A 26,134-nucleotide genomic window follows, 5' to 3' on the forward strand; every position below is an offset into this window, starting at 1 on the left:
AAAAGAATTGCTTACTTTTTAAGGAAAATTTTCCAGCAGAGAAAGCTTAACGACTGTCAGAATCTATTTTAGCTACGAAATACAGTAGAAATCGATCCTTTATTGACAGAACCCAAGAGTCATTTTTCCCGTACAGAACGTGTTCTCTGTTATTCTGTGACGCAATGCTAACTATAAATCAAAGGCGGCTGGCGTTGGAATTCTGCCTGCTGTTCCAGAATAATAATGTGTGGTAAGTTTACCCGAGGAAACCCTCGAGAATATCAACACAAAATTGTCTCGCATAGCGAAACAGAACACTGACAAGACGGGCCGTATAATAATACGGGCAGTACAATAATACGGGCAGTATAATAATAGGAAGAAACGCGTGAAGTGTAATGTATTATATTACTAAGCGTTGTTACTGTTTAATGCGCGTTTAACTTGTAATTTCTACGGTTTTCTGTTTACAGGGTCTTCGTTTTCGTACTACGAAAACGAAGAGCGGGTCTTAGGTCTTCGTTTTCGAAAAATACACGCGAGTAATAAGTGACTTTGTGATGTGTTCAGGTGTGTGTGTAATTCAAGCAGGATTATTAATCATTGTGCGGAGTTGGTGTTTTAGAAACCCTTCCTTCAGAGATGCAGTGTTGGGTTAGGAGGGAGTGAGTAGATGGAGTGTGAGAAGAAAGGCAGCCTCGATGAGGCAGTAAGATAGGAGAAATACACGCGAGTTATTTGTGACTCTGTGATATGTTCAGGTGTGTATGGGCAAGATAACAAAAAAATCAAGTTGTGCGGAGTCGGTGTTTTATAAACCCTTCGTTCAGAGATGCAGTGTTAACAGTGAATGTTGGGTTGTGAGGGAGAAACAGATGGAGTGTGAGAAGGAAAGGCAGTCTGGGCGAGGCAGTAAAAGGAATGTTGAGAGATAGGAGAAAAAATTTAGAGCTTTTTCGAAGAGGTCACAATCTTCCTAAACACCTTCAAGAAAATGATGGTCAGTCTCTTTTCTAACACATTGTTCATTATCTGATTGAAAACATGTCTGTCTCAAGTAACACGGCTATACACTGAGCTTTGAATGTCCGAAATCAACCTAAACTTACACAATTCTCAGAAATCTTGCATGTCAAATGTGCCATCAGGCGTTTCATGTAATTGGTCAATTTAAATAGCATCTCAAACAGAAAACTTTAAGGTTATTTAACAGATATTTGGCGTCACGGTAGTTGCTAATTATGCCTCGATCGTCGATCGCAGTGTTAGTCTGCGAGTTTTTTTGCACAGTGTCCTAAGAGGAAATTCAACTTTACACAAAACAAGAGTGAAAAAATGGGAAAAGAAACTGATGACATCCATGATAAGCAATTTTATGCTGCTTCAGGTTAGTTCCATTTTCCTCTTGTTCTGATGTACGAAATCAAACATGTGTAAAGGGACAAGTAACCAAAAATTCGAAAACCACTAATTATAAGGAGAGATAAGAAGTTCATCCCACATTAAGACCACCACGTTCTTCTCACCAGTGACTAGAGAATCAGGTATTTTGCTCATCATCACACGAGAAAAGAACATTTTTACAATTAAACTGGCTGGAAAAGCAAAACTGAAAAGTGAAGGAATGGGAGAGAGTTGTTGAAGTGGAAGGAACAGAAAGAGGTCAGGGAGAGAGGAGGATTTCGGTTTCACTTCACAATTATTCGGAATGAAATTTTACGGATGTTTTTACGTCTATGTTTTGCACAGTAAATCCCCAAGCAAGCTCGAGTTAACGCTTCTGTCAATGGCGTTGAGTGATAAAATGTCAAAGCGAATTTTGTTTTTCGCTTATTTCATGTGTTCCTCCGTTTCCAGCGGGGCCAAAGCACTAAACAAACGTGATTTCCGATTTGCCATATTCAATTTCAGTGAAAATTTACAGAACATTTTTGAAATAGGATTAAAAAAATGTGGAGTGATCGAACAAAGATCGCTCTTGAATAAAAAGTATTTAGTAATAAAAAATTTGGAGACACGGTTTTGTTGTTTATATGTAAAACTAGCTACTGTCAAAATTTGAGAGCAATCGAACAAATTCCCTTTGACTTGTAGCTCTCAAAAGGTGAATCGGGCGCTCGCATTTAGAAGTCGTGAAAAATTCGACAATTAATTTTTTTTCCAAATTTTTGGTATAGTCTGATAGTCCTATAAGCTTTAATTTGATATGGGGCTTAGAAATCTACAGTTTAAACCGGACGCGCTACTTCGCTTGCACGCGAGACACCCCTGAAGGTGCACGGTAACCTTGGGTAAAATTTTGTTATTGCATAAGTAACTAAGCAATATGAAAATGTAAATAATGAAAGTGTAAAAATACGTCAATAAAATAGTTGTGGTTGTTTTTAAACTTTGTTGTATAAAAACAAAGAGTGATTCGAAACTTTCGACTTGCGAGCAATTTACTAGGAGAGGTTGCATATGCACCCGCTAAAATATTAAATCTCGATAAATAGCTGAATTTTCGGACCGGAAGTAGTGTTTCACTCCTGACAGATCCAAGCCAACCGGAAATTCTTTCATCCATACCATGAAAAACTCTTTGAGTTCATTTTAAGTTTTTTGTTTGTCTAATTATTCTAAGCCACTTCGCAATTTCGAACTGATTATATTAAAGTTTTATTGATTTCTTACAATACAAATGCTACTACGTTGGACGTCAATTTCTCGTAAAGCGGGATAAATTACGTGTATAAAATGATTTATTTTTAAAACTTTGTGACTCAAATTTTCAAATTATTAAAGATATGAAATTACCAAGGGCATGGTTGTAAGAGAGCAGTCATCATTTACCACCAAGGGGAGGGTGGAGGATTTTTTAGGGGGTAGCACGAGGTGTTCAAGAGGAAGGCAGGGAATCAGTCGTTGCCAACAGAGTATCAAGTGGGGGGGGGGGGGACTATAGATAATTGACTCCCAATGGAGGGGTGATTATTAGAATATTGGATCGAGTAAATTATATCGCGACAAAACCATAATCCTCCCCAGAGATAAATATTGGCCAGTTCCTCGTGTAAAAAACTCAGCCATGCTCTAAACCTCGCCTCCTTTACAACTTCAAGTCCCGAAAGCATCATGTAGTCCGCGTTTACTTGTTGCTGATTCCGAAGGCAGCTCTACAAAATACTGCAGCCGCAGCAGCACTTCTGGGGGTAGTCTGGAGCATACACTTTGTGATCATGACCATAAACCCAGAAGCGACTTGATTGCTCCTTCCACTGGTAGGCAACTTCAGACACGGGTACTGCTCGTAGCTGTTGGCGCTGGAGACAAAGACATGTCCATAGCTAATTAGTATAGCACGAATGTTAGGACGCTAAGAAGAAAGAGCTGTACAAACCACGCCGAGTGGACAGCAGTAAGAATCTCTCCTTTAAATATTCTACTATTTTTACTACTGTTGTAAGCATATTCCACGTGTATTTCCGATTTATTTTACTGAGATGCGTTACTACTTGTTTACCCAAAGATGGCAGATTAGAGTTATTGATGTGACCTGGTTTAAAAAAATTATTTGATAAAAGACCTATCTACCTGCATAAGTATGCTCTTGGCAGGCCACTTAGTGCTGTGTTCGTCCACAAGCCTCTTTGAGCCCATATTTACTTGCTGGTCAAAAAAGGTCGTGATGGGCCAAACCTTAATGAGAATCACAGAGAACATGGTTGTAGTTTAGTAGGAACGAGAAGGTGAAAGAGATAAAACACTTTTCAATTGTGTCATAAGTAATCCAGGATTGCATTAATTTTAATTTGCTTTACTCTTCTCTGTGATTGGTACAAAAACTCGCACTACTCAACCAATCGGATGCGAAACTGAAACCAATCACGACTTGGTCGCCTGCGTTTTCCCGCGCTTTAGGCGGTTTGCCTGTTTTTACTTTGATTTCTCATGGGCTTACGATTCAGGTAGTTTTCTCGTTCTTCAGTCTCCCCGAAGCTCTTTCTCGCATGTCCCTTTTGCTAACTTTGATGTTGCATTTACAAATCTGCTCACTCGCGTTTTCTCGCGCTTTTGAAAAATTTGCTGTTTTTATTTTAGGCTCTGAATGGCTGCCTGTGATATCCCACTCATTCTGATTGGCTGTTATGATTACTTTGCTTTTGGTTTGGAAACTCAGTCGTGAAGCGCGCTATGTTGATGTCAGACGAATAGTCTAGTGGTAAGAAAAGAAAAAAACTCACCCTTGGCAGTTCTTGCTTGAATATTTCAGTTCCTTGGGAATTAACGATGAGTTCAGCGGGCAACTGATCTGTTCTCTCCACGACATGATTAGATACATTGTTCTCCCTTAAAAATAAATAATAATAATAATAATAATAATAATAATAACACTAACTATAAAAATGATGATGATAACGATTATAATAATACTGTTTGTAAAAATTATAATTTTTAACAGCTCAATAGGCAGCTACAGTTTTCATCCATTCGATTTAAACAAATCTGTTGGGCGAATCGCAGGTGACTGCCCACCAACAGGTCACTCCTCGGGAACTGGTGACAAGGACTCGTCCGCGACTTGTTCCCAGCTGAGGTGATCTCTAAGGAAGCCTCTACGCTTGTTAGGCAAATTTCTAACGTCGAGAGTTTAAGTTTACAAACCATACTTGATAGAACATGGCGAAGTTTACAAATATAAAGGGTTTCATTGACTTACCATTTTACAGTCAGCTGAATGAAAGTTTTTAACTGAGCTTGTCCCAAACACGTCGAGCACTTTATTCGACCGTGGCCATTACAAACCTCGCAGCTGCAATCGAAAAAGATTTTTAAAAGTCTTTGTTTCTTTGGAAGGAGTAGGAATGTTGATACCGCAACAAGATCTTTAAAATCTTCAAGAGCTGTGTCACTGATTTTGTCGTATATACAGTCGAACCTCTCCACATCGGCCACCTCAAGGTCAGAAGAATGTGGCCGTTGTGAAGAGATGACCTTTTTATAGAGAGGTGGCCGTTAGTTCAGGTTCGACTGTATCATGAAGACCAAACAAACAAACCAATGAAAACTAAGAGAGCTCTACACTCACGTTTTCCAACCTCTGCCCATGCAGTTAATACACTGCCCCCTCTGCTCCATTCCTTGCACGAGACCAGAACCCTGGCACCTGGAACAACGTAACTAAACAAACAAAAATAGAGGTAAATAAATTCAATAAATCCACTATCTTAGGATTTTACGAAGAATGGAATCCCAGATCTTTGGATTTCACGGGGAATTGAGTCCCTGATCTCTGGATTTCACGGGGAATCGAATCCCAGATCTTTGGATTTCACGGGGAATCGAATCCCAGATCTCTGGATTTCACGGGGAATCGAATCCCAGATCTCTGGATTTCACGGGGAATCGAATCCCAGATCTCTGGATTTCACGGGGAATCGAATCCCAGATCTCTGGATTTCACGGGGAATCGAATCCCAGATCTTCGGATTTCCAAAGGAATCGATCAAGTCCCAGATCTTAGGATTTCAAAAGGAATCGAGTCCCAGATCTTCGGATTTCCAATGATCGAGTCCCAGATCTTCGGATTTAAAAAGTAATCAAGTCCAGATATTCGGATTTTACGAGGTCTTCTTGATCTTCGGGTTTCGAGCTCGGATGGTCATAGGAATGCGAAATCTGAGGATTTCGATTCCTAAGATCTAGAATTCGATTCCTTGAGCGGGGACTCGAATGATTTTAGTTTCCTCCACGTCCGTGACCCAGCAAATAACATTGTTCTTTATTAAAACGAATGAAACTAAAGATTTTGGCATTAACGTACCCTTCCACGTCCACAACACTTGTAACAGCGCTTGTATCCCACAGCCATACAATCATGACACGGCTGAGAATCAAAGTGAGATGAAACAATATAAATATGAGATCAAAGTAAAACGAAACTTATTTAAAAACATAATAATTTGGATATATCAACAAAGTTGAAATGGTAAATTGGCCACCGTAACGATTACAAAAGCTGACGTTTCCAGCGTTAGCCCTTCGTCGGAGCGAATAGAGGAATTGTGGGTTGTGTGCTTTTAAAGGCATTAATAACAAATTTAATAACAAATTGTCCATGCTGAATAAACTGACAGTTATGAACCCCTCCCATATTTGACCCTGGGATATGTTGTCCTAAGGAGTTATATTCATCAGAGATGGGACTTCAAGTTCTGCAGTCAAGCATTGCTATTGGCTCCCTATTTTCTGCATTGATAATTAAGCGTGTCAAGTTTGTCAAGTTCGTTTTATATTTTCATGCATAGCCCGCTGAGGTGCAATGTTCTGCCTTTTTTTTGTTGTTCTCTTTTAGCGTGAATCAGAATCATCCTAACTCAATTAATATACATCCTGGAGAAGGGGGGGGGGGCGGGGGGACGGGAGGGCTATATAATAAGTTGTATTTTTAACCCTCTGCACCTTTGCATCAGTTTGCATATTCTCCATACTGTTCTTCATACATTTCCTAAGGTGCTGACAAGGAGAATTTGTTTAACAATCAAGAGCTTCTCTAGTTGGTGATCATTTCCATTATTCTCCTGACCTTAATGTGTGATTCAGGGGTGATATCGTAAGGAGAAATAAGATGTTAGTCACACTTGGGGGTCAAAAGAGGGCCACTATCACACAACGAAAAAATGAACTGTACTCACTTTGATGTTGGCGGTGTGAGGAACTTCAATATTGGTTGTAAAATTCTTAAACAACTGAGGGGGTTGGGCAGGGATGCTCCATGGGGGTGGGGGTGGTCCATTAACAGGGCTGTCTATTGGCTGACCTAAAAATTCAAAGATTTCATTCATTTCTTTTTTATTTGCAATATTTAGACAGGCTGTCCCAGTTCAGCATTCAAGATGGTTTGAATGGGGTGCCTGTATAGACAAAACCAAGACCAGAACACAGCAACAAAGGCTACATAATCCCGGCTACTCTTTGCATGAAGTGCGAGGATTCTTCAATGTTCTCTGCTAACCACCATAGAGAAGATGCAAGAGACGGGGCCTAAATTGATTCATCGTCCTCCTGCGAGAAGACTAAAATGTCTAACCATTTCCGGAAGTAGAAAGAAAGAAAGAAAGTCTTAAGCACTCTAAACATCAAACGTGTCTAGTTACAATGATAAGGTTGAGATCGGACGTCAGCATTATCAGGCGCCTCTGGCAGCCGCTTCAGTCCATGTAACGATCTCACCTTCCCACCCATCCCACCCCAGGGGAGGACATCGCCACACAGTAATCTCGTGCGTGGGAAATTAACGTCTCCTACCCCTAACCCTGCAGGAGACGGGGCCTACGGTTTATTCGTCCTTATACCAGAAGACTAGAATATCTATCCATTTCTTGATATTATAGAAAGGTAGGAAATCCTCCTCACTTATTTTAAGACAATGAATATTGGTCCGGCCGGGGCTCGAACTCTCGACCTCCCGCACAACACAATCCGGCGCTTTAACCAATTGAGCTAACCAGGAGGCGGTATTAGCAATGGAAATACATTCTCGTAAGTCATTTTACTTTAAGACCCTAATTAAGTGTTCATCCAGGCTGGGCCTTTAACCTTTGACCTCCCGCAGTCCAGTGCTCTACAACATGAGCTAACATTAACCTTTCTCCTTCTATTTTATAGCTGGATTTCTAGGAGGATCATCTCTGTATCTCTGCAATCTAGAACAACTTTCAGAGAAATAAGCAACAGTAATTCTACATGTAAAACAAAGAGTTAATGATACTTAAAAGAAAATCTATGCTGCCAATAAGGATATGATATTACTAAGTTAGTTACTACTAGCCCTGTTAAGGTTCAAATTCTCACTTAGTAAGTCAGTATACCTCGGTAAGGTTCAAATTTCCACTCAGTTCTTCGTGATTCACAGAAACTTTCTAGAGCATACTGCAAAAGTAAAATTCCGTGAAGAGAAACTTGAAAATAATGTAACATATTTATACCAATATCTGAATGATAAAGATAAAAATATAAATCTTTTTATAAGGTTGTAGTAGCAGCAAGTATGATAAATATTGTAAGAAATAGACAACTTTTTTGAGAGACATGTTTCGGCATGCTTATGCCATATCTTCAATCAATGAGTAACAGAACGTGAGTAATTATCTAACAGACAAGTAGATGAATAAAATATTTACAGTTTGATGTAATACAAAAGCGGGTACTTATTACAACGTGGCACCAAACATCAAAGGTGTGAACTAAAACGCTAGAAAAGTATTATAATGCTGTAATTGTTTGTTAAGTTCAGGTTTGATCTTATTTATATGAAAAGCTTCTTTGAGTTTTAAAACAATTGAGTTGCTAGCTTTAGTATTCTGGATTCTGCTAACAACTCAATTGATTTAAAACCCAAAGAAGCTTTTCAAATAAATAAGATCAAACCTGAACTTAACAAACAATTACAGCATTTTAGCACTTTTCTAGCGTTTTAGTTCACACCTTTGATGTTCGGTGTCACGTTGCAATTAGTACCCGCTTTTGCATTACATCATACTGTATATATTTTATTCATCCCAGCTACATGTCTGTAATATATAATTACTCAAGTTCTGTTACTCATTGACTGAAGATGGCGTAAGCATGCCGAAACATGTCTCTCAAAAAAGTTGTCTATTTCTTACAATATAAATCTTTTTATTGATTCTTTCTGGAATAAAAAACGGCAAAATTACCATTTATCTTTTAACTCCAAAGATTTGATTGTTAAATCTCCCCTGTTGCTGCTACACATAATTTTCCTTATGTGAATCAGTTGAGAGAATTTTGGTGTTACATCAAAATGACAACTTCTACCTGATGTGTTTGAGTAATCTTATTACCTGTTTGCTGGATAATGTATGGATATTATGGGAAGAAGTTACATGTTCATCACTTCTGGGTATTAAAGGGTTAAATAAGGACACAAAAGGAAAATTGTACTTACATGATAAGCACTTGAGGGAAGGACATCTTTAATCACCATTTCCCTTGCTGGAGCAGTTCCATAACAACAGTGTTCACTTACAAACTGAGTCATTGCATCCTGAGCTTGTTCAGCTGTTATTGCAGTGGCCCTATAATGTGTAGAAGTACTCAGGGTTTGTCACTGATTTTCATTTTCTCTCTTCACAAACTTGCACTCATTATGACTGGGTGCATAAATTCAATTAACCAATATAATAATGAACATAGTATGCATCAGCTTATTGGTCAATTCAGTTTCCAAGTGGATGCTTTATCAGGTTATATATAGAGCCTGCATGTATCTAGTTTTGTCATAAAAGCAATGTATCCCTCCTGGCATACAACTGCATAAATGTTGCCTGTGCGCTGAAGACAACAGCATATTTTTGCCATATGATTGTTTAAGGTGAAGTCTAAATATAAAACAAAGCAATCAGTGTATGGTCCCCTTGTGAAACTAGTAAGTATTGTTTCCTTGAGAGTTCTGATGTTTCCCTCGACTTCATCTCGGGAAGCATCAGGACTATATAGTACTCTTGGGATGACAAAACTAACTGTTTGACCCTCAGGACCATACATGAAGTGTCTATAATGTAAAACTTACTGTTGGAAATGCTGTTCTGGCATCTGTGAGGAAGGAGGGGGCACATATGGGGGCGGAGGAGGAACAAATGAACAACCTAGAAATTGGATTAGATAATTAACTTCTTAAGACATTTGTAACAACATAAAAAAAACCTATCACTGGTTACTGCGAAGTATTCTTTCAGTTCAACACGACTTCTTCTTTATCCTATTGTTCAAAGCATGTCTCAACAACTGCAACATTCAAAATGGCCATCCCATAAACACACCAAAATGAGGTGCTCATAATTATTGAGGGTCAGGGAAGCAAAATGCATACATTACAGTTACCAGCTCATAAAAGCTATGTGTATGTTATGTTGCATGGGGATCCACCTCACAAACATGGGTAATCAATAAATAATAATGTTAATAAAATAAATAGTAATGTATAAATCAGAATTAGCAGAGGACATCCATGAGGTAAGCTTCTGTAGTCATCTGCATCCAGGTTGATGTGGAAATTATTGCAAGCACTGTGCTTTGCTGAGAGAGGATCAAACCTGGACAACATGGAGAAAAACCTTCTATACAAGAACCAGAAACCATCATTCTAGCATGAGTAAAGTGCTCAATGAAGTTTTAAAAACTTGGAAAAACCATAGCCTACCAAATTGTGTTTGTTCATATCCAGAGTAATGTGCAAACATGTCAGGAGGGGGTGCAGATGGAGATGAAGGCTTAGCAAACTGGTTATCAAACACATCCTGAGAGGGTACATCTGAGCCAGAATATGTGGGTCTGTCTACTCTGCCTGTTTAATGATAAATCAGTTTACAAATTCAGTCAAGAAATACATTTAATTTTTTTATTTATCAAATTACCACATTAGGATAAATATTTTAAAGGAAGCATGATAAGTTAAATACATTGATGTTAGAAGAAAGAAGAAGAAGAAAGTCTTAAGCACTCTAAACAACAAATGTGTCTCGTTACAATGATAAAGTTGAGATCGGACGTCAAAATTATCAGGGGCCTCTGGCAGCCGCTTCATTCCATGTAACGATCTCACCTTCCCTCCCATCCCACCCCACAGGAGGACATCCACCACACAGTAATCTCATGCGTGGGAAATTAACGTCTCCTACCCTTAACCCTGCAGGAGACGGGGCCTTCGGTTTATTCGTCCTTATCCGAGAAGACTAGAATATCTATCCATTTCTTGATATTATGGAAAGGTAGCAAATTCTCCTCACTTATTTTAAGACCATGAGTATTGGTCCAGCCGGGGCTCGAACCCTCGACCTCCCGCACAACACAATCCGGCGCTCTACCCAATTGAGCTAACCAGGAGGCAGTTAGTGCATGACAAGGACACCTAAATATATATAAAACCATGATGCTTAATATATGTTAGGTTTTGTCAAAAAAAAAAGAATAACTGTTTTGAACTAATATATAACATTGAACAAGACGTATAAGTGCAAATTAAGCCAGATTCTGATCATGGGAGAAAAGTCAAAAAAATTAAAAGAAGAAGTTAATGATTAATTTGATTAGGAATTTTTCTGTATATATGCTTAAGTTCATTATCAGAAAACTGTGGCAAATATTTTGGCTGGCACAGTGTGCAGTGAAATATTTATTCAGCTTCCCTTCCCAATGGTGGATTCAGGGGAAGTGCAGTGTATTGTAGTGGATGTGTGAAAAGGTTGTGTTTGTAGGCATCCTGTGACGCCTATAGCGAAAGTTGTTGTTGTTGTGGCACTCGTTGGCTGCCATGTGGATAGTGTGTGCATTAAAGTATTGAAATCAAAGAACATCGAAGGTTTTTATAGCCGTATATCCAAATATCACAGGAAGGGTCAAAGGATTTCTGGATCTCCATCCTCATGACACCCATGAAAATTTTTATTTGCAGAACTCATGCCTGAAATTGATGTTTTTCCAACAACAGAATTGTGATAACTACTCGGCTTGAGAAATTGGAAATAAATCCTTAAAATATTTCTCAGTGGATTTGGTCTCTGGTGTAAAAGAAAAACTTAATGTACCAAAGCTTCGATCTTCCCCCAAGTCAAAAATTCCCCAAACTTCCTGTGTGTCCCCTTCCCTACAAACATATACAGTTTTTCAACAAAACACCTCTTTTTTCAATCTTTAACCTATCATTAAACTGGATGCAGTGGAGATTGGTGTGCAGACTACAAAAGAAAAAAAAATATTTGTAACTTTATAATTTGCATACTTAAATAAATGCATTTCATAATCTATAATCAGTGGTTCTCATCAGAATTATATTGTATTTCATAGCACATTGATTGATATTGCCAATTCAGTTATTATCGGAATTATATATAATTTACTCACCAGTAAAGGCCAAGGATGCATATCCTTGTTGTTGAGGGGGCTGGGGTCCATAGCCAGGTTGCTGAGGGGGTGGGGGTCCATAGCCAGGTTGCTGAGGGGGTGGGGGACCATATCCTGGCTGAGGAGCAAAACCAATCTGGGGTTGACCTGGAAAGGAAAAAATTCAAATATGCAGCAATCTACAGTTAACATATTCTCCATACTGTTCTCTATACATTTCCTAAGGTGCTGATAAGGAGAATTTGTTTAACAATCAAGAGCTACTTTAGTTGATGATCATTTCCTTTATTCTCCTGACCTTAATGTGTGATTCAGGGATGATATCGTAAGGAGAAATTAGATGCTGGTAACCCTTTGGGATAAAAGAGTTATCAAGGAGACCAAGCACTTGTTACTTGCTGTAAATAAATAAAACGATAAATTTACTAATTGTAACTAAAACTTTTTGCGACAAAGCAAATATTCCACTTGAAACATGCTTACATTGTGAAGTTAGGAACTCATTTTAAACCACTGGTCCACTGTCTAATCACAATCAATAGAATAATTCATCAATTTTATTTTTGCATCAACTGTTTTATCAATATACCTGCTTGATATCCTTGAGCAGGTCCGTAAGCATGGCCGTAAGCATGGCCGGTGGGTGGATAAGGAGCTTGACTCATCGTGACTGTAGTCCAACAATATTCATGCGTTTCTGACAGACAGCTGTTATAAATAAATAAAAACCCAAATCCCTTTAAAGACACTACACAATAAGGATAATAAATTAGGAAGGTATTGAAAGCAATGGCTCGAACTTACTGAAAACCGTAAGCAACAAACCTTAGTTTAGGGAGGGTCGAATGATCGTAAAGCTGCAGATTGTGGAGTTTGCCGATGACAGTTTTTCCGGTTTTGCTCGTGAAGGTTGAATATACCTTCAACAGATTTAGGAATGCAGCTATGAATGCGAGAAAAGGAATTTCACTTTCCAGCGATCGAAGACTTATCATCGTGCAATTTAACAAGTCCACGCCACGGTGAATGTTGAGATTTCATTATCATGCAATGTAGGCTGGGATTGGAGACATGTAAACAGGTATCGTCTTCGTGTTCCAAACAGACATTGAGAAGACATATTACATGCATTTACAGCTGAAAATTCAACAAATTTGTTGAGTGTCTATTTTCACATTCTCTGATCCTTGAATTAAAATACAGAATAGAGGTGCGACACGACGAAAGCTCTGTCTGCCAAGTCGCGCGTCCATGCATGAAAAATACATTTAACATGGTGAAAGTTAGAAGAAATTGCAATCGATCGTTAAAGCATTACCAAAAACACACGCACGAAAAAACATCCATAATAAGACACCTTACCCTAGCTAATGAAAGGAGCCTTAATTGATAGCTTCTTCGGACTTGTCTCTCTCGACTTACGTGATGTCCCCTCAGTTCACACGTTGCAAGAGGCGCAAACACAGTAATCATCAAATATTCTGCTCTCTGGGCGTGATAAAATTCCGCTATGGGAGAGATGGGGGTTATGTGTTTCCCCCTAGACCCTGGAGTGTATGTTAAGCAAATCACTACGGCTGGCGTTGCTACGGCTACCGGAAGTAAAATTGTCCAGAAACGAGTCATTGCGCATGTCAGTGGTTCCCATCCAGCCGTAGCGGGAAATAGACACAATCGGCTAACACGTCAAATTCGAATAGCTGAAGCCAAGGAATGACGAGGATTATGAGGGACCGTGTAGAAACTTTGCTTTGGTGTTTATAAGCTCCAAACAGGCAATTTTACAACACGTAAGCTCAAATATTTTAATTCATTCATTCACTGTGCACAGGATCGCTTACAATTTTTTTTTCCAAACGTTGGAATCCCTCGTCCCTTTCAACGAAGTCATTTTGAGTTTTTAGACGTGCAATAAACTACCGCGAAGACGCTTAATTTATTGGTTTTACACTTCTCAACCGTACTAGGTTTGTAGTTCGCGTTGCTTAAAGTTGAATTTTGGCGGGCTACGGCGACGTACTCTCCCCAAGCCTCGTCAACCACGATAGCCGTAGCAGCGCCAGCCGTAGTGATTTGCTTAAACTCCCTAATATACAGGTGAATGAGGAGAATTGGGGGAGAGATACCTTAGCAAGAGGAAACAAAATGCGCCAAGGCATGCGCCAAGGCAATGCGCCAAGGGAACGCATTACTTCCTCTACCATCCCATCCTCGGAGACCCAGGGGCTGAGTGGATTTCAAGATAGGGCATGAAGAGCCCCTGGGGACATTGTCTTACAAGACTAGTTACAAACGGTCGCAGTCGTTCTGCCATCTGATTGGTGCCAGAAAATCTTTGTGTTTTTCTGCCCAATCAGAGTGAAGTGTGCTTTAGAGTCCTTTCGTGTGTTTTAACACGGACATATACTTGTAGCGCAGTTGCTCGCCAGGTTTGTTTGGACCGTGCGACAGAGATTTGCTTGAGGTGAAAAGTTTCAGTCTCGGCACACAACGTAAGAGAAATCGATCAGATTGTCCGCGAAAATCTTACCGGAAATTATACTGAATACTTTCGCAGGTATCACTAGAGAACGTGTTTTAAAGTTTGCGAGGTTTGTATACCAAACGATGGTTGCAGTCATTGATATGTCGCTTTAAACGATAAACGAGATTTAAGATTAAATCTTTCTAGATTTTTTGCATAATTTGCTGTGACTGAAACTTTGCCAATCCCGTGAAGTTATTTTCTCGCACGGGCCACGCAGGTACGTCGAGCAACTGGTACTTGCGAAACTTTCTGTGCATGCCAAACTCTAATCTCATCTTCGCTCGAAAAAAAAGAAAAGCTAAGCGTGGAAATATTTGCTTATTAGATGTGGGTAGATGACCCTGTACTACTAAGCTGACATTTGCAATAAAGCAAACCCGCCCTTTCCATCCAATATTTCTAAGTCTTTGGTTTTGTTTTTCCCACTGAAAACAGCATCGGATCGATTCCCAATGATCAAAGGTATTTAACTTGGTCTTCAGCAATCGACAGACTGAGGTGAAATGACAATGACCAAGGGACTAGAAGAGAATCCGTGGCCTTCCTAGCTCAAGAATTTCAACACTCTAGACAGCAGTTGAATGATTAAGCTCTTTCCAAACCCCTTCGGTAACTGCCCGAAAACATCTCTCCTTCCCACGATGTTCTCGTTAATAAGTTTTTGTTCAGATTTTAATTAGCAAACCGGAAACACAGCTAAGCTTTCTCTTAGCACTTGCTGGAGGTCGTCCACGAACTTAACGTTCTCTGCAACCTTGGCCGTATTGTTAATGACTTTACTACTAAGACTAGATTTTGGCGCGCAGAGAAAGCAGAAAGCTACGTAGGCGAAAGCGCCAGTTGTTCGACATACCTGCGTGGCCCGTGCGACGAAATAACTTCACGGGATTGGCAAAGTTTCAGTCACAGCAAATTATGCAAAAAATTTAGAAAGAATTAAGCTTAAATCTAGTTTAACGTTTAAAGCGACATATCAATGACTGCAACCATCGTGTGGTATACAAACCTCGCAAACTTTAAAACACGTTCTCTAGTGATACCTGCGAAAGTATTCAGTATAATTTCCGGTAAGATTTTCGCGGACAATCTGATCGATTTCTCTTACGTTGTGTGCCGAGACTGAAACTTTTCACCTCAAGCAAATCTCTGTCGCACGGTCCAAACAAACATGGCGAGCTAGTATATGTCCGTGTTAAAACACACGAAAGGACTCTAAAGCACACTTCACTCTGATTGGGCAGAAAAACACAAAGATTTTCTGGCACCAATCAGATGGCAGAACGACTGCGACCGTTTGTAACTAGTCTTGTAAGACAATGTCCCCAGGGGCTCTTTATGCCCTAACTTGAAATCCACTCAGCCCCTGGGTCTCCGAGGATGCTACCATCCCCATGTAGGGTGTGCTTTGTACATCCAGAAAACTGTGACAAGCTGGGTCCAGCTGGCAGGAGACGTTAATTTCCCACACATGAGATTACTGTGTGATGGATGTCCTCCCCTGGGGTGGGATGGGTGGGTTAGGACAGCAGGTCCACATCAGCTATTACAGCTGCCAAATTAATCAACCTGCTAAAACAAATAAATGAACTTCAACTTCAGTTGGAGTTACTTATGTAATTTGTCCTGTTTTCCTCTGTGTTTTCTTTCTTTCCTTTCTTTTTTCTTTCCTTTTTCCTTGCTTTGTGTTGCCAAGGTTGCTACAACCAAAGGGTTGGCTAGCTTGCGAAGCGATGTGTACTCTTGAATTGATTAGACTTTAGCCTTCATAACAGGCGTAATCTGTTTGCGCCGGAATAGGCGTAATTTTTCACACTCGTGAGCAAGTGAAGGATGCATGCCAGGAAGTTGAGCGACCATCTCACGCGGCGGACGCGTGGCGTACGTCACGAAGAATGACTGTGATGTCGATCTTTAGTTCACCCGTCTTCGCAGCAAGAGCAAGTTTGCGCTTTTCGTGAGAGAGGAAAAAATTTAGAGACAAATCGGAGATGCAGTGGGTGACTGTGCTAATAGCGCTTTGACTTTTGATGTTGTTTTCGAATGTTACAGATAGTACCAAAATGGAAGGTAAGGTTTTTCCTCCCTCCAAAAAAAAAATAATAATTTTCCTCTAAGTTAAAGCCTAGTAGGTAATGACTGTTTTGGACTGAGTATTAGGCCCAAGGACTCCAGTCTCTTCATGTCAACGACCTATGTATTCTCTAAAAGAAATCGCTCAGTCGTCGTGCGTTGCTAAATCTGTCGAGAAAAAGGTTTTAACTTTTCGTTGAGCACATTCCTACGAAAAGTACTTTCAACTATTTTCCGCAATACAAATGTTTCCAGTTGCTATGATACCTACGCGCGTAGTTTTGTAGCGCGCGCTCCAGAAACGGTTACGGTGCGCCAATTAACAATTGGTTCATGCTTTAGCGTGCACTATCGAGTTATGGAGCACGCGGGAATTGAATTAAGTTTGGAGAGCAAATGTCACCCTCTCTAATAAAGTCTACTTACTTACTTACTAGGGCAACTCTAGAATGAATCAACTGTTTTAGAACATAGCCGGTGGAATTGTGCATCAAATCCGACGCGAAAAACGGACAACAATATCAATTGAAGCGAATCGTGACGGCGCTGATACCGAGTCTCCTTTTCCTTTGCTTTTCTCTTTTTCTGCCTCATTTAAGAACTCTATCCCAAGGGAAAACGTCGAAAAATTGTCTTCGTTTTGGGAATAGTAGGCCGAGTCTTTGTTTGTATCCATTATTGTCGCGAAATATATTATTTTTCCCCGCGCTAACAATGGCTGCTCGCGCGAAAAAAAAAATTCTGGCGAAGCGATTTGCTCACGCTATCAGCGTGCACCATCGGAATTTTGAGCGTGCTTACGCATACTGAATTTGATTGCGCGGCTCTGCTAGCTACGCTCTAAATTATTTTTAGTGTCTTTCCAAATTAACAGGCCTTGATCATCTTAAAGAACCGACAGGTACACGAGGCTGAAAGAAGTTCAAAACTTTTTAAACCATGGCGGGAGCCCATGTGCCCCTGACCACGGAAAATTTACTGAACATTGCAATTACAACATGTTTCTCATTATCTTCATTGATCTTCAATTTTTTTTGCTTGTTTTTCTCTCTAGTTTCTGAGAGGCAAGAGCGAAAAAATTTCGTCCAACACAAGATAATGATGAATGGAAAATGGAACAACGAGGTTTTGTCAAAATTTATATCACTAAGGCATAGCGTAAAATGCCGCTTGAAAGTTCCCTACGGTTATAAGCCAATCAATTAAAAGCACCGCTCGAGTATAAGTCCCACCCCCCCCCCCCCTCAGCTATAGCTTTTCTTGTTTTAAAGTGATAAGAACTCTGCTATGAATTAGACATTGTAGTTAGAATTTTAATGATAGCAGAGAAAAGATGAACTTCAAGGGAAAAGTCTGAATTTCCGTTATGTCATGTTCCAGTTTTGTTCATGTTGTTCGTCAAAATTCTGTTCCAAATGACTTGAAATTAATTCGATTTATTGTGACGCTTTGAAACTTAATCAAAAGTAGTAAAAGCAAAATCTGTTGATCAGCACTGACTGCGTGGCTCGTTTCGGGACACTTTTCCAAACCGGATATAGGCTCCTTCCTAAAACCCACTACGAAGTTTTGTAAGTCATTTTCATATTGACATATGTTTTTTTTTTCTAATAACAGCTCATTGCGGTCAAAATTCAAATTCCGTCCATGGATCTGGAACTGAAGTTGATTTACGAAAAAGCTTCCATTGATGTTGAAGGCCAAGCTCATGGCTACACTAGACCTAAAATTTCAAAGGTATTGCATTTGATATTTCGTTTTATGTCAGGGACCAGTCTTTATTTTTCCCCGGAGAGGGGGGTGAATGATTTTGGGGGAATCAGTCGTCAACAGAGTATAAAGAGGGACTGTAGAAAATTGGCTACCGATCGACTGTCTGTGGGGGAGGTAAGAATGTTAGAGAGACTTATGGGAGGGTCAGATAGGTTGTATCATGGCATATTAAAAATCTGTTACCCCCCTCCCCTCCCATGCAACAAATAATGACCGGTCCATGAAGCACTATACTAATAGAACTACTTTTTTTTGGTTTCACTTGGCCAATAACTTTAGATTATCATTGCCAGATTTTCAAGTGCAAGAAAATCCCTCAGTATCTCGGAAACACGACATGCTCTGACTATGAGGCTTTCGAGATCACAAATCCTGGATTGATATCTTGGATTTGGAACTCTACAGTGACAATAATGACCCAGGTATACGACGGTACGGTGGAATTGACCTCAGTGATGTGGAAGAAATACACTACGGTCTCAAGGGTAGTGACCGGGAAAGTGTAGGATGGGCTTGAGTACACCTACATTGGAATGGTTAATTGGACTCGGGGGAAAGTCGCGTGGTTTTCAGACTTAGCGTGGAACAGAGTAAGATAGCTCGGAAAATTGTTGTGGGACTGTGCCGAGTGGTTGGCTGAGGTTACCTGGAATGGACTTCAATGGTTGGCTCCCGGTTAGCTCAATGGATAGAGCGCTGGACTGTTGTGCGGGAGGTCGAGGGTTCGAGCCCCAGCCGGACCAACACTCAGGGTCTTAAAATAATTGAGAAGAATTTGCTACCTTTCTTTAACATCAGGAAATGGTTAGATATTCTAGTCTTCTCGGATAGGGACGAATAAATGGAGGTCCCGTCTCCTGCAGGGTTGGGGTAGGAGACGTTAATTTCCCACACACGAGATTACTGTGTGATGGATGTCCTCCCCTGGGGTGGGATGGGTGGGATATTGGGCGCACTTAATTTGGAGCCTCGCTCTGTTGTGCGACCCTTACCACACTCTGGTGAAAGTGATTAAATAAATAAGTAATCTGGAATAGACTTCAATGGCTGGCTGAGGTTATCTGGAATGGACTTCAACGGTTGGCGGATTGTACCATAAATGCGACATATTCGTTCGCCGAGATGGTCCAAAATAAGGCAGCTGAACTGATCAAGAGGAGGATTTACGGAGTGATGCGGATTGTTGAACCATATGTACCTGTCGCGGATGTTGCTCTTGAGTTCCATTTTGGTTTCCTCCATGGTAAGTCAAGTCAGTGTGCTTCAATTCAGAATTTGACATGTCATAATTATCGGCTGGGGGCGGGGAGAGTGACCATTTCACTTGTCACTTTCTGGCTGAGATGAATCGTCATCGTTATTATTAATATCATTGTTATCATTAATTTCGGCAGTTGCACAATTTTATTTCACAAATATTACTATATCTGATTAGAAGGAAACCGAATACACAGCCAGTTACCAGTTTTTGTGAACCTTTCTTTGTTCAGTAAAGTTATGACATTAATTTTTTGTTTTACCAACAGAACATGTGAAACAAATTCAAGCTCGCTTTGATATCTTGACCTGGCAAGATGGCGTCTGTGCTTTCTCTGTTGGTTTGGTTGTCAATGTTGCCCTCTTTGTTGCTAATATTCTTGTACACCGGTTATGCGTGCGAAATGTGAAATTCATCGGACGGAAATGATAAGTCGTGTGCTGCAAAATTCCTGTCTCAATTGACCCTTTATTCTCGAGCTCTAAGAGTGACTGGCTTCTAATTCCTCCTTAATTACAGTTTTACCCTTTGGGGGGAGGGGAAAGGGTTAAGATCAACTTGTTCAGTTCAGTGGCCAAACGAGCGATGTCTCTCTAACAAGTAGCTCGCTCCTATGAGTCGACAATTGCTGTCCTGCGACAGTTGAAGTCAAATTTACACGCAAAGAAACATGCAAGAAGTGCCGAGAGTGCTGAAAAGGGAAATATTGCCATATTTAAACAGAATTAATAAAGAAATCTGGGTTTCGATAAGTTTTATTTGTCGTCTGCCTTCCTTTTCTTGTAGACAAGAGTACAAGGACGGAAGGGCTGCTGCTAATATGCCACCTAAACCAAACAAACCAATATGGCAGCTGAAAAGGAAACATAAGAAAAAGAAAAGAATCGATGACTGGTAGTCAGTTGCCAATCATGTTTACTTTGTTTTGCTGACTGATAAATGAAAAACAAACAAAAAAAAAATTTAGAAACTATGCAAATCTGTTGACTCAGTGAAAATCATCCTATAATCTTTGTCTTCTGTCAAATTCAGTTTTGTGACACTGAAAACGTACTTCAACTACTGACTTTTGAGTTTTCTTCCATCAAAGTTGGCCCATGGAGTTTATGTTTGTAGTTTGGTTGAGTTTGGAGCGAAGCCTTGGTTTGCATTGTAAATTAATTAGAGAAATCTTCATTCCTGCTATTCACATGTAATTACGCCTTCCTAAGAAAATCAAGCGAAGAGATTGAACCACGAAAATAGAATGAAAAGCAATCCAATGGTGCTCGGGTCGTTCTTGTCTTCGTTTGACTTCTTTTCTTCGCTTTGCTCTCGCTCTCTCGCTCAACCTCGTTCCCAGGGCTTTTCCCTTTTTGAATTTTGGCGGGCGGGAAAATTCAGAGAGGGAAAAGGCCTGGGAACGAGGTGTTCTCTCCCTCTCTTTCTCCTAATCTACCCGGTAAGTTTAACTATCGCACCCCTCAGCAGGGGCGGGATTATTAGCTGAAAGGGCGTCCTCTGTCAGAGTATAGAGCATGGAGGTGATCTAAAGCTGTCACGCCATCTGCCAATTTGTACTTTATTTGGTTTTTTTTTTTTTGTTAATTGAAAGTGAAATTTGGGAACAAGCGAGCAGGTACGTAGCAACAGAAGAACCAAACAACTATTAGAATAGAATAGAATAAGAATAGAATCTTTATTTATAGACGATAAGAATTAAAGCTAAAAAGCTTGTGGGGTCGTGTACTTAATGACAAAATAGTATCTAGCCAACTGTTGATTATACTAAGACACATTTCAAACTAAATAGGAAACTATAATACAGTAAAACATTCAATTTTCCTCTCAACTTAAAAATACTTGTAATCAGTTAATCTATTCCCAGCCGTCGAACCTGATAAACTAGTAAAAGTAAAGCTTGTGAAGTAATTATTTCTCCTGAGTACCCTCCTAAGATTCTTAAAGGTGAAACTACCTACATTTTTGACATGATGGTTAACATAGTTCCATAGCACCAAACCTCTATATGCTAAGAAGTCCTTTAACAATCTAGTGTTGAACCTAGGTATGGCTATTGCTTCTTGGTCTCTTAGTGAATAGCTACATTCCCGCCTTATGAATATGCTATTAATTAGAGACTGAAGTAGTGAGACTTTACTTGCTCTATAAAAAAGGTTAACTACTTGAAATTTGTATTCTAAATTGATCGTACGTATCCCATCCTGAAACGTTGAGAGCTACATTAGATTCCGTATCTTTGGATAAGTTGTAGAAAATTTTTGCTGCTCTACAGTAAAGTTTCTCAATTGAGTACAGAAGATCCGAATTTGTACACGAACCCCATAATATAATACCATACTTCACAGAAGGTAATATTACACTAAAATAAAACTTTAAAAGGACTGTTTGGGCAAAAACCTTGAGCGCTTCAATAAGTCTATTTTGTTCGCAAAGTTTTTCTTGAGTTCTTTACGTCTCGTGTTTCTCCCTACGCTTCTTTAGTGCTCTAGCCGCTTCCTGCGCGCTTTACAAAAGAACAGAGCACAGTCAAGACATCTATTAAGCATAGGGAGTTTGTATTAAAATGTGTTTGTCCTTCTCCTTTCCCCCCTCTCCATTGTTTTAAAGTATGGCGCCGCCCCAACAACATTGTTGGAGGTAGTCTGGGGCATGTACTTTGTGATCCAACCCGTACACCCAGTAGCGATTCATATTTCACTTCAGATTCATTCATATTTCACTTCAGACACTGGCACCGCTCTCAGAGTTTGACGCTGAAACACAGAATATAAACTCGTCATGTCCAGGAGTCCTCTCTCACCTTTTATCACTATAGCGCCGTGTGCTAAAAATGAAAACGCGCGCGAACGCGTATGCTATAGAAGCTTGCACCGCAAGTTAAATCGAGCGTGTGGGAAAAAGCGCGTGACACCCATTTCACTTCTCGCACGCGGCTTCTTACGCTGCCAATAAAAACGCGGGCGCGAGGAAAGAAACGAGTGATGCTCTAATCCACTCTCGCGCGCGTTTCAGACTTGCGCACGTTGTAGGCGCTGTTTGCACCGCAAATTAGAATGCACACGCGAAGAAAGAAATGTCCCTAAATGAATGAATGCTGTGGAAGCTGACAAATATCTAGGAAAACTACCGTGGCGTACTTCCTTGACTAGAACTAGACTAGAACTATTTGCCGAAGACTAATTTACCATCATTTCCTACCTGCATAAGGATTTGCTTTGAGGGCCAGTTGCGCGAAGGAGCTTCGACGAGTCGCTGCGATCCATCATTCACATCTTGATCGTGAAAAGCTGTGACAGGATAAACCTGAAAGTGTACGTAAAATTATTTTTTAAGTGACTGACTTAAAACGTTAACTTATTTCCGTTCCTTAATCAGCCATATTTACCCGTGGTAGTCCTTGAGTAAAAATGTCTGTTCCTTGAGATCCTATTATTAATTGGTTGGGTAAATCTATTCTCTCTGTCACGTGGTTATCTATGTGAGATTCCCTGCGAAATAAAAAAGACAGCGGGTGGTTTGGAATAGTTAAAAACAAAAAACGAAAAAAAACAAAAAATTCATTTTCATTCACTGTTCTTGGACAAGGATGCGTATCTGCGCACTCATTTGAAAACTTCTCCGTTGTTGTAGTTTGTCTTGCACGTCAACTCCCTCAGAGGGTGGTTGACCTGTGACACAATGTGGTTGACCTATGACACAGAGTGGTCCATCTGTGATTCAAGCGTAGTCACGTTTCATACTCAGTCAATCAGATTACAGTTTCTTACCACGTGACCGTAAGCTGAATGAACAACTTAAGTTGAGCCTGCCCCTGACATGTCCAGCACATCACACGCCCGTGACCATGACAAATTTTACATCTGCAATAATTGAGATAAAAGTTAACGCGTGCTAGGGAATTGATTCTTACAGTAAATCCTTAAAATGTCAAGATCTGATCGGAAATTTCTTTATAACAAACGAACAAATGCGCGAACAAAACACGAACGGGTGAACGAACGACCGAACACACGAACGAACAACCGAACGCACGAGCGATCGACCGAACCGTGCGGTTCTCCCGCGCTTCAGGCAGTTGCAGTTTTATTTTGAGTTCACAGAGGGTTGTTGTACTTTTTCTATTTTTTTTTTTGATCAGTGACTATGACTTATACTCCACTTAACCGTTTAATTCTCCAGATCTGATTTTTGATTCTCCTCTCTAGCTGCTACACATACCTTGTAAATAAGTTATTGGTGGATAGAGGACAGAGAGATTTAAAACGATGCTCAGTTTTTTGGCAATTTGTCGTATTAAACCCCACTCTGTGATATTGCAGCGATCTAAATACTACGGAGTCCGTTGTTTGCTAGCCTCCCGGTTAGCTCAATGGATAGAGGGCTGGACTGTTGTGGGGGAGTTCGAGGGTTCGAGCCCCAGCCGGACCAACGCTCAAGGTCTTAAAATAATTGAGAAGAATATGTTACCTTTCCATAACATCAAGAAATGGTTAGATATTCTAGTCTTCTCGGATAGGGACGAATAAATGAAGGTCCCGTCTCCTGCAGGGTCAGGGGTAGGAGACGTTAATTTCCCACGCACGAGATGACTGTGTGATGGATGTCCTCCCCTGGGGTGGGATGGGTGGGTTTGTTGGAGGTTAAACCTCGTAGGGGACCCATGTCCTATTGTTTCTGCTCCTGTACTCGGCACAAATCCTCGAATAAATAAATAAATAGATGAATAAATAAGTTTGTTTTGTCATGAAAGCTCCGTTGGGCTTCGTTACGTCATTAGTCGCTCTGTCGTGGTTTCCTGTTCAATGAACCTTTACGCAATAATCGTCGACCCTTGTAGTCGTAGTATTTGTTAAAGTTAAATTCATCGCTTCTTTGTAGCAAAACTTCTATAATTTGTCAGGGAGAATTTGGGCAGAAGGAAGAAAATCAACATATAGATAAATTTTAAAGAAACATACGATATGTAGGCAAGGATCCATTTGATCTAGAAAATCAGTCAGTAAATCGACTTGGAAAAAAATACACATGAGTAATATTTGACTCTGTAATGGGTTCAGGTGCGTGTGTAATTCAAGCGTGATAATAAAGCATCAAGTTGTGGGGAGTTGTTGTTTTATAAACCCTCCGTTTAGAGATGTGGTGTTAACAGTGAGTGTTGGGTTTGGAGGGAGAAACAGATGGAGTGTGAGAAGGAAAGGCAGCCTGGGTGAAGCAATAAAAGGAATGTTGAGAGATAGGAGAACAAATCTCGGATTTAAATTTAGAGCTTTTTCGTAGAACTCACGATCTTCCTAAACACCTTCAAGAAAATGAGGGTCAGCCTCTATTTTGACACACTGTCCATTATCTGATTGAAAACTGTCTGTCTCAGGTGACAGCTACATACTGAGCTTTGAATGTCAGAGGTCAACTTAAACTTAAACAACTCTCAGAAATCTTGCATGTCAAATATGTCTTCAGGCTTCTCATGTAATCGGTCAATATTAATAACATTTCAACCACAAGACTACTACGTTGTTTAACGGATCTTTGTTGTCACGGTGGTCGCTATTTATTCCGCGATCGTCGATTGCAGGTTGGTCTGAGAGTATTTTTCTCTGTATTCTAAACGCAAATTCATCTTTACACAAAACAAATGTGAACAAAATAGAAAAAGAAACAGATGACATCTATGAGAAGCAATTTTCCGCTACCAAAGGTCACAGTTCCGTTTCCTCTTGTTCTGAGGTACGAAAGTACAAACATGTGTGAAGAGACTGGTAACCAAAAATTCTTAAAACCACCAATGAGAGTTAAGAAATTCATCCTGCAATAAAAACCACCACGTTCTCTACATCGGTGACAAAAGATGAAAGAGTCAAATCTCTGGCTCCTCATCTCACGAGAAAAGAATATTTTTACGATTAAATTGGCTGGAAGAGCGAAACTGAAAAGTGGAGAATGGGGAAAAAGAGAATGTTCTGAGTAGAAGGAACAAAAGCAGGTAAAGCATAGGAGGATTTCGGTTTCCATTCACAACTATATATTCCGAGTGAAATTTTGACTCAGTAATGTTTTTATTTTCACAATCTATTATTTTACGCCTATTAATCACACAACTCATAATCAAGCAAGTTCGAGTTAACGCTTCTGTCAGTAGGGTCGAGTAATAAATTAAAGTCTATGAATAAAACACTTGCGCTGTATGAAATTATAAAATAATGGTAATACAGTGATACAAAACACTACTTAAATTTAATTCAAATAGAGATACATGAGTCGCGCGGCAGCATGAGGCGAGAGCTAGTAAAGCAAAAAAGCTCTGAGCGGGGTGGAGAAAGGATGCGCCTCGGTGTGACTTTCGCTCGGCTCAAGGACTACTTCGCACGTTTAACTATTGCGTGTGTTGCCCAAGATAAAAGAAACCACCTCCACTTAATTGTCTACGACAAAATTTTAAAGTTAAGCTGCATAACCTACTGATACTGTTAACCTGACAAAATAAAGGTCATACAAAATCGATTCTTTTTCAAAATTACGCTCTCCGTAGACACCTTAAATGAAGCTTTCCGATTGATCGAGTCCATACTAAACCATTCTGTCCTCAACAAGTTAACCATCGGATTGAAAGCATGTCT

General features: G+C 40.0%; 2 protein-coding genes across 5 annotated transcripts in view; both read right to left on the reverse strand.

Moving 5' to 3' along the window:
* LOC148729933 (protein SSUH2 homolog) overlaps window positions 1-13,359 on the reverse strand; it is a 46,021-nt gene extending 32,662 nt beyond the window's left edge. For both annotated transcript variants that reach the window (XM_088761398.1, XM_088761397.1), the window contains exon 1: window positions 13,249-13,359. The gene's annotated coding sequence lies outside the window, so the exon portion shown is untranslated. The remainder of the gene's footprint in view (window positions 1-13,248) is intronic.
* LOC148729938 (protein SSUH2 homolog) lies at window positions 2,625-13,386 on the reverse strand. 3 transcript variants are annotated; one of them, XM_088761395.1, is made up of 15 exons: window positions 13,249-13,383; window positions 12,712-12,829; window positions 12,476-12,594; window positions 11,887-12,033; window positions 10,187-10,330; window positions 9,557-9,632; window positions 8,933-9,062; window positions 7,833-7,893; window positions 6,657-6,781; window positions 5,786-5,848; window positions 5,051-5,142; window positions 4,682-4,774; window positions 4,206-4,311; window positions 3,556-3,660; window positions 2,625-3,284 (listed from the first exon to the last, which is right to left on the reverse strand). In XM_088761395.1, the coding sequence occupies exons 3-15, from the start codon at window positions 12,549-12,551 to the stop codon at window positions 3,138-3,140; spliced, it is 1,365 nt and encodes a 454-aa protein (XP_088617521.1). In that variant the 5' UTR covers window positions 12,552-12,594; window positions 12,712-12,829; window positions 13,249-13,383; the 3' UTR covers window positions 2,625-3,137. The 3 variants fall into 3 exon arrangements, with proteins under 3 accessions (XP_088617521.1, XP_088617520.1, XP_088617522.1); XM_088761394.1 differs by lacking the exon at window positions 12,712-12,829 and having other exon boundaries at window positions 13,249-13,386; XM_088761396.1 differs by lacking the exon at window positions 12,712-12,829 and having other exon boundaries at window positions 12,476-12,583; window positions 13,249-13,340.
* Between the last annotated feature and the right edge of the window lie 12,748 nt (window positions 13,387-26,134).

Source organism: Stylophora pistillata, chromosome 5, assembly GCF_964205215.1.
Source record: "Stylophora pistillata chromosome 5, jaStyPist1.2, whole genome shotgun sequence".
Taxonomy (NCBI): Eukaryota; Metazoa; Cnidaria; class Anthozoa; order Scleractinia; family Pocilloporidae; genus Stylophora; species Stylophora pistillata.

Coding starts and splice junctions, on each gene's coding strand:
- LOC148729938 (XM_088761394.1), bottom strand. CDS start 12,551: ATGAGTCAAGCTCCTTATCCACCCACCGGCCATGCTTACGGCCATGCT. Junction 9,633..10,186: donor ATATGAACAAACACAATTTG/GTAGGCTATGGT, acceptor TCCAATTTCTAG/GTTGTTCATTTGTTCCTCCT. Junction 3,285..3,555: donor CCAAGAGCATACTTATGCAG/GTAGATAGGTCT, acceptor CTTTGTCTCCAG/CGCCAACAGCTACGAGCAGT.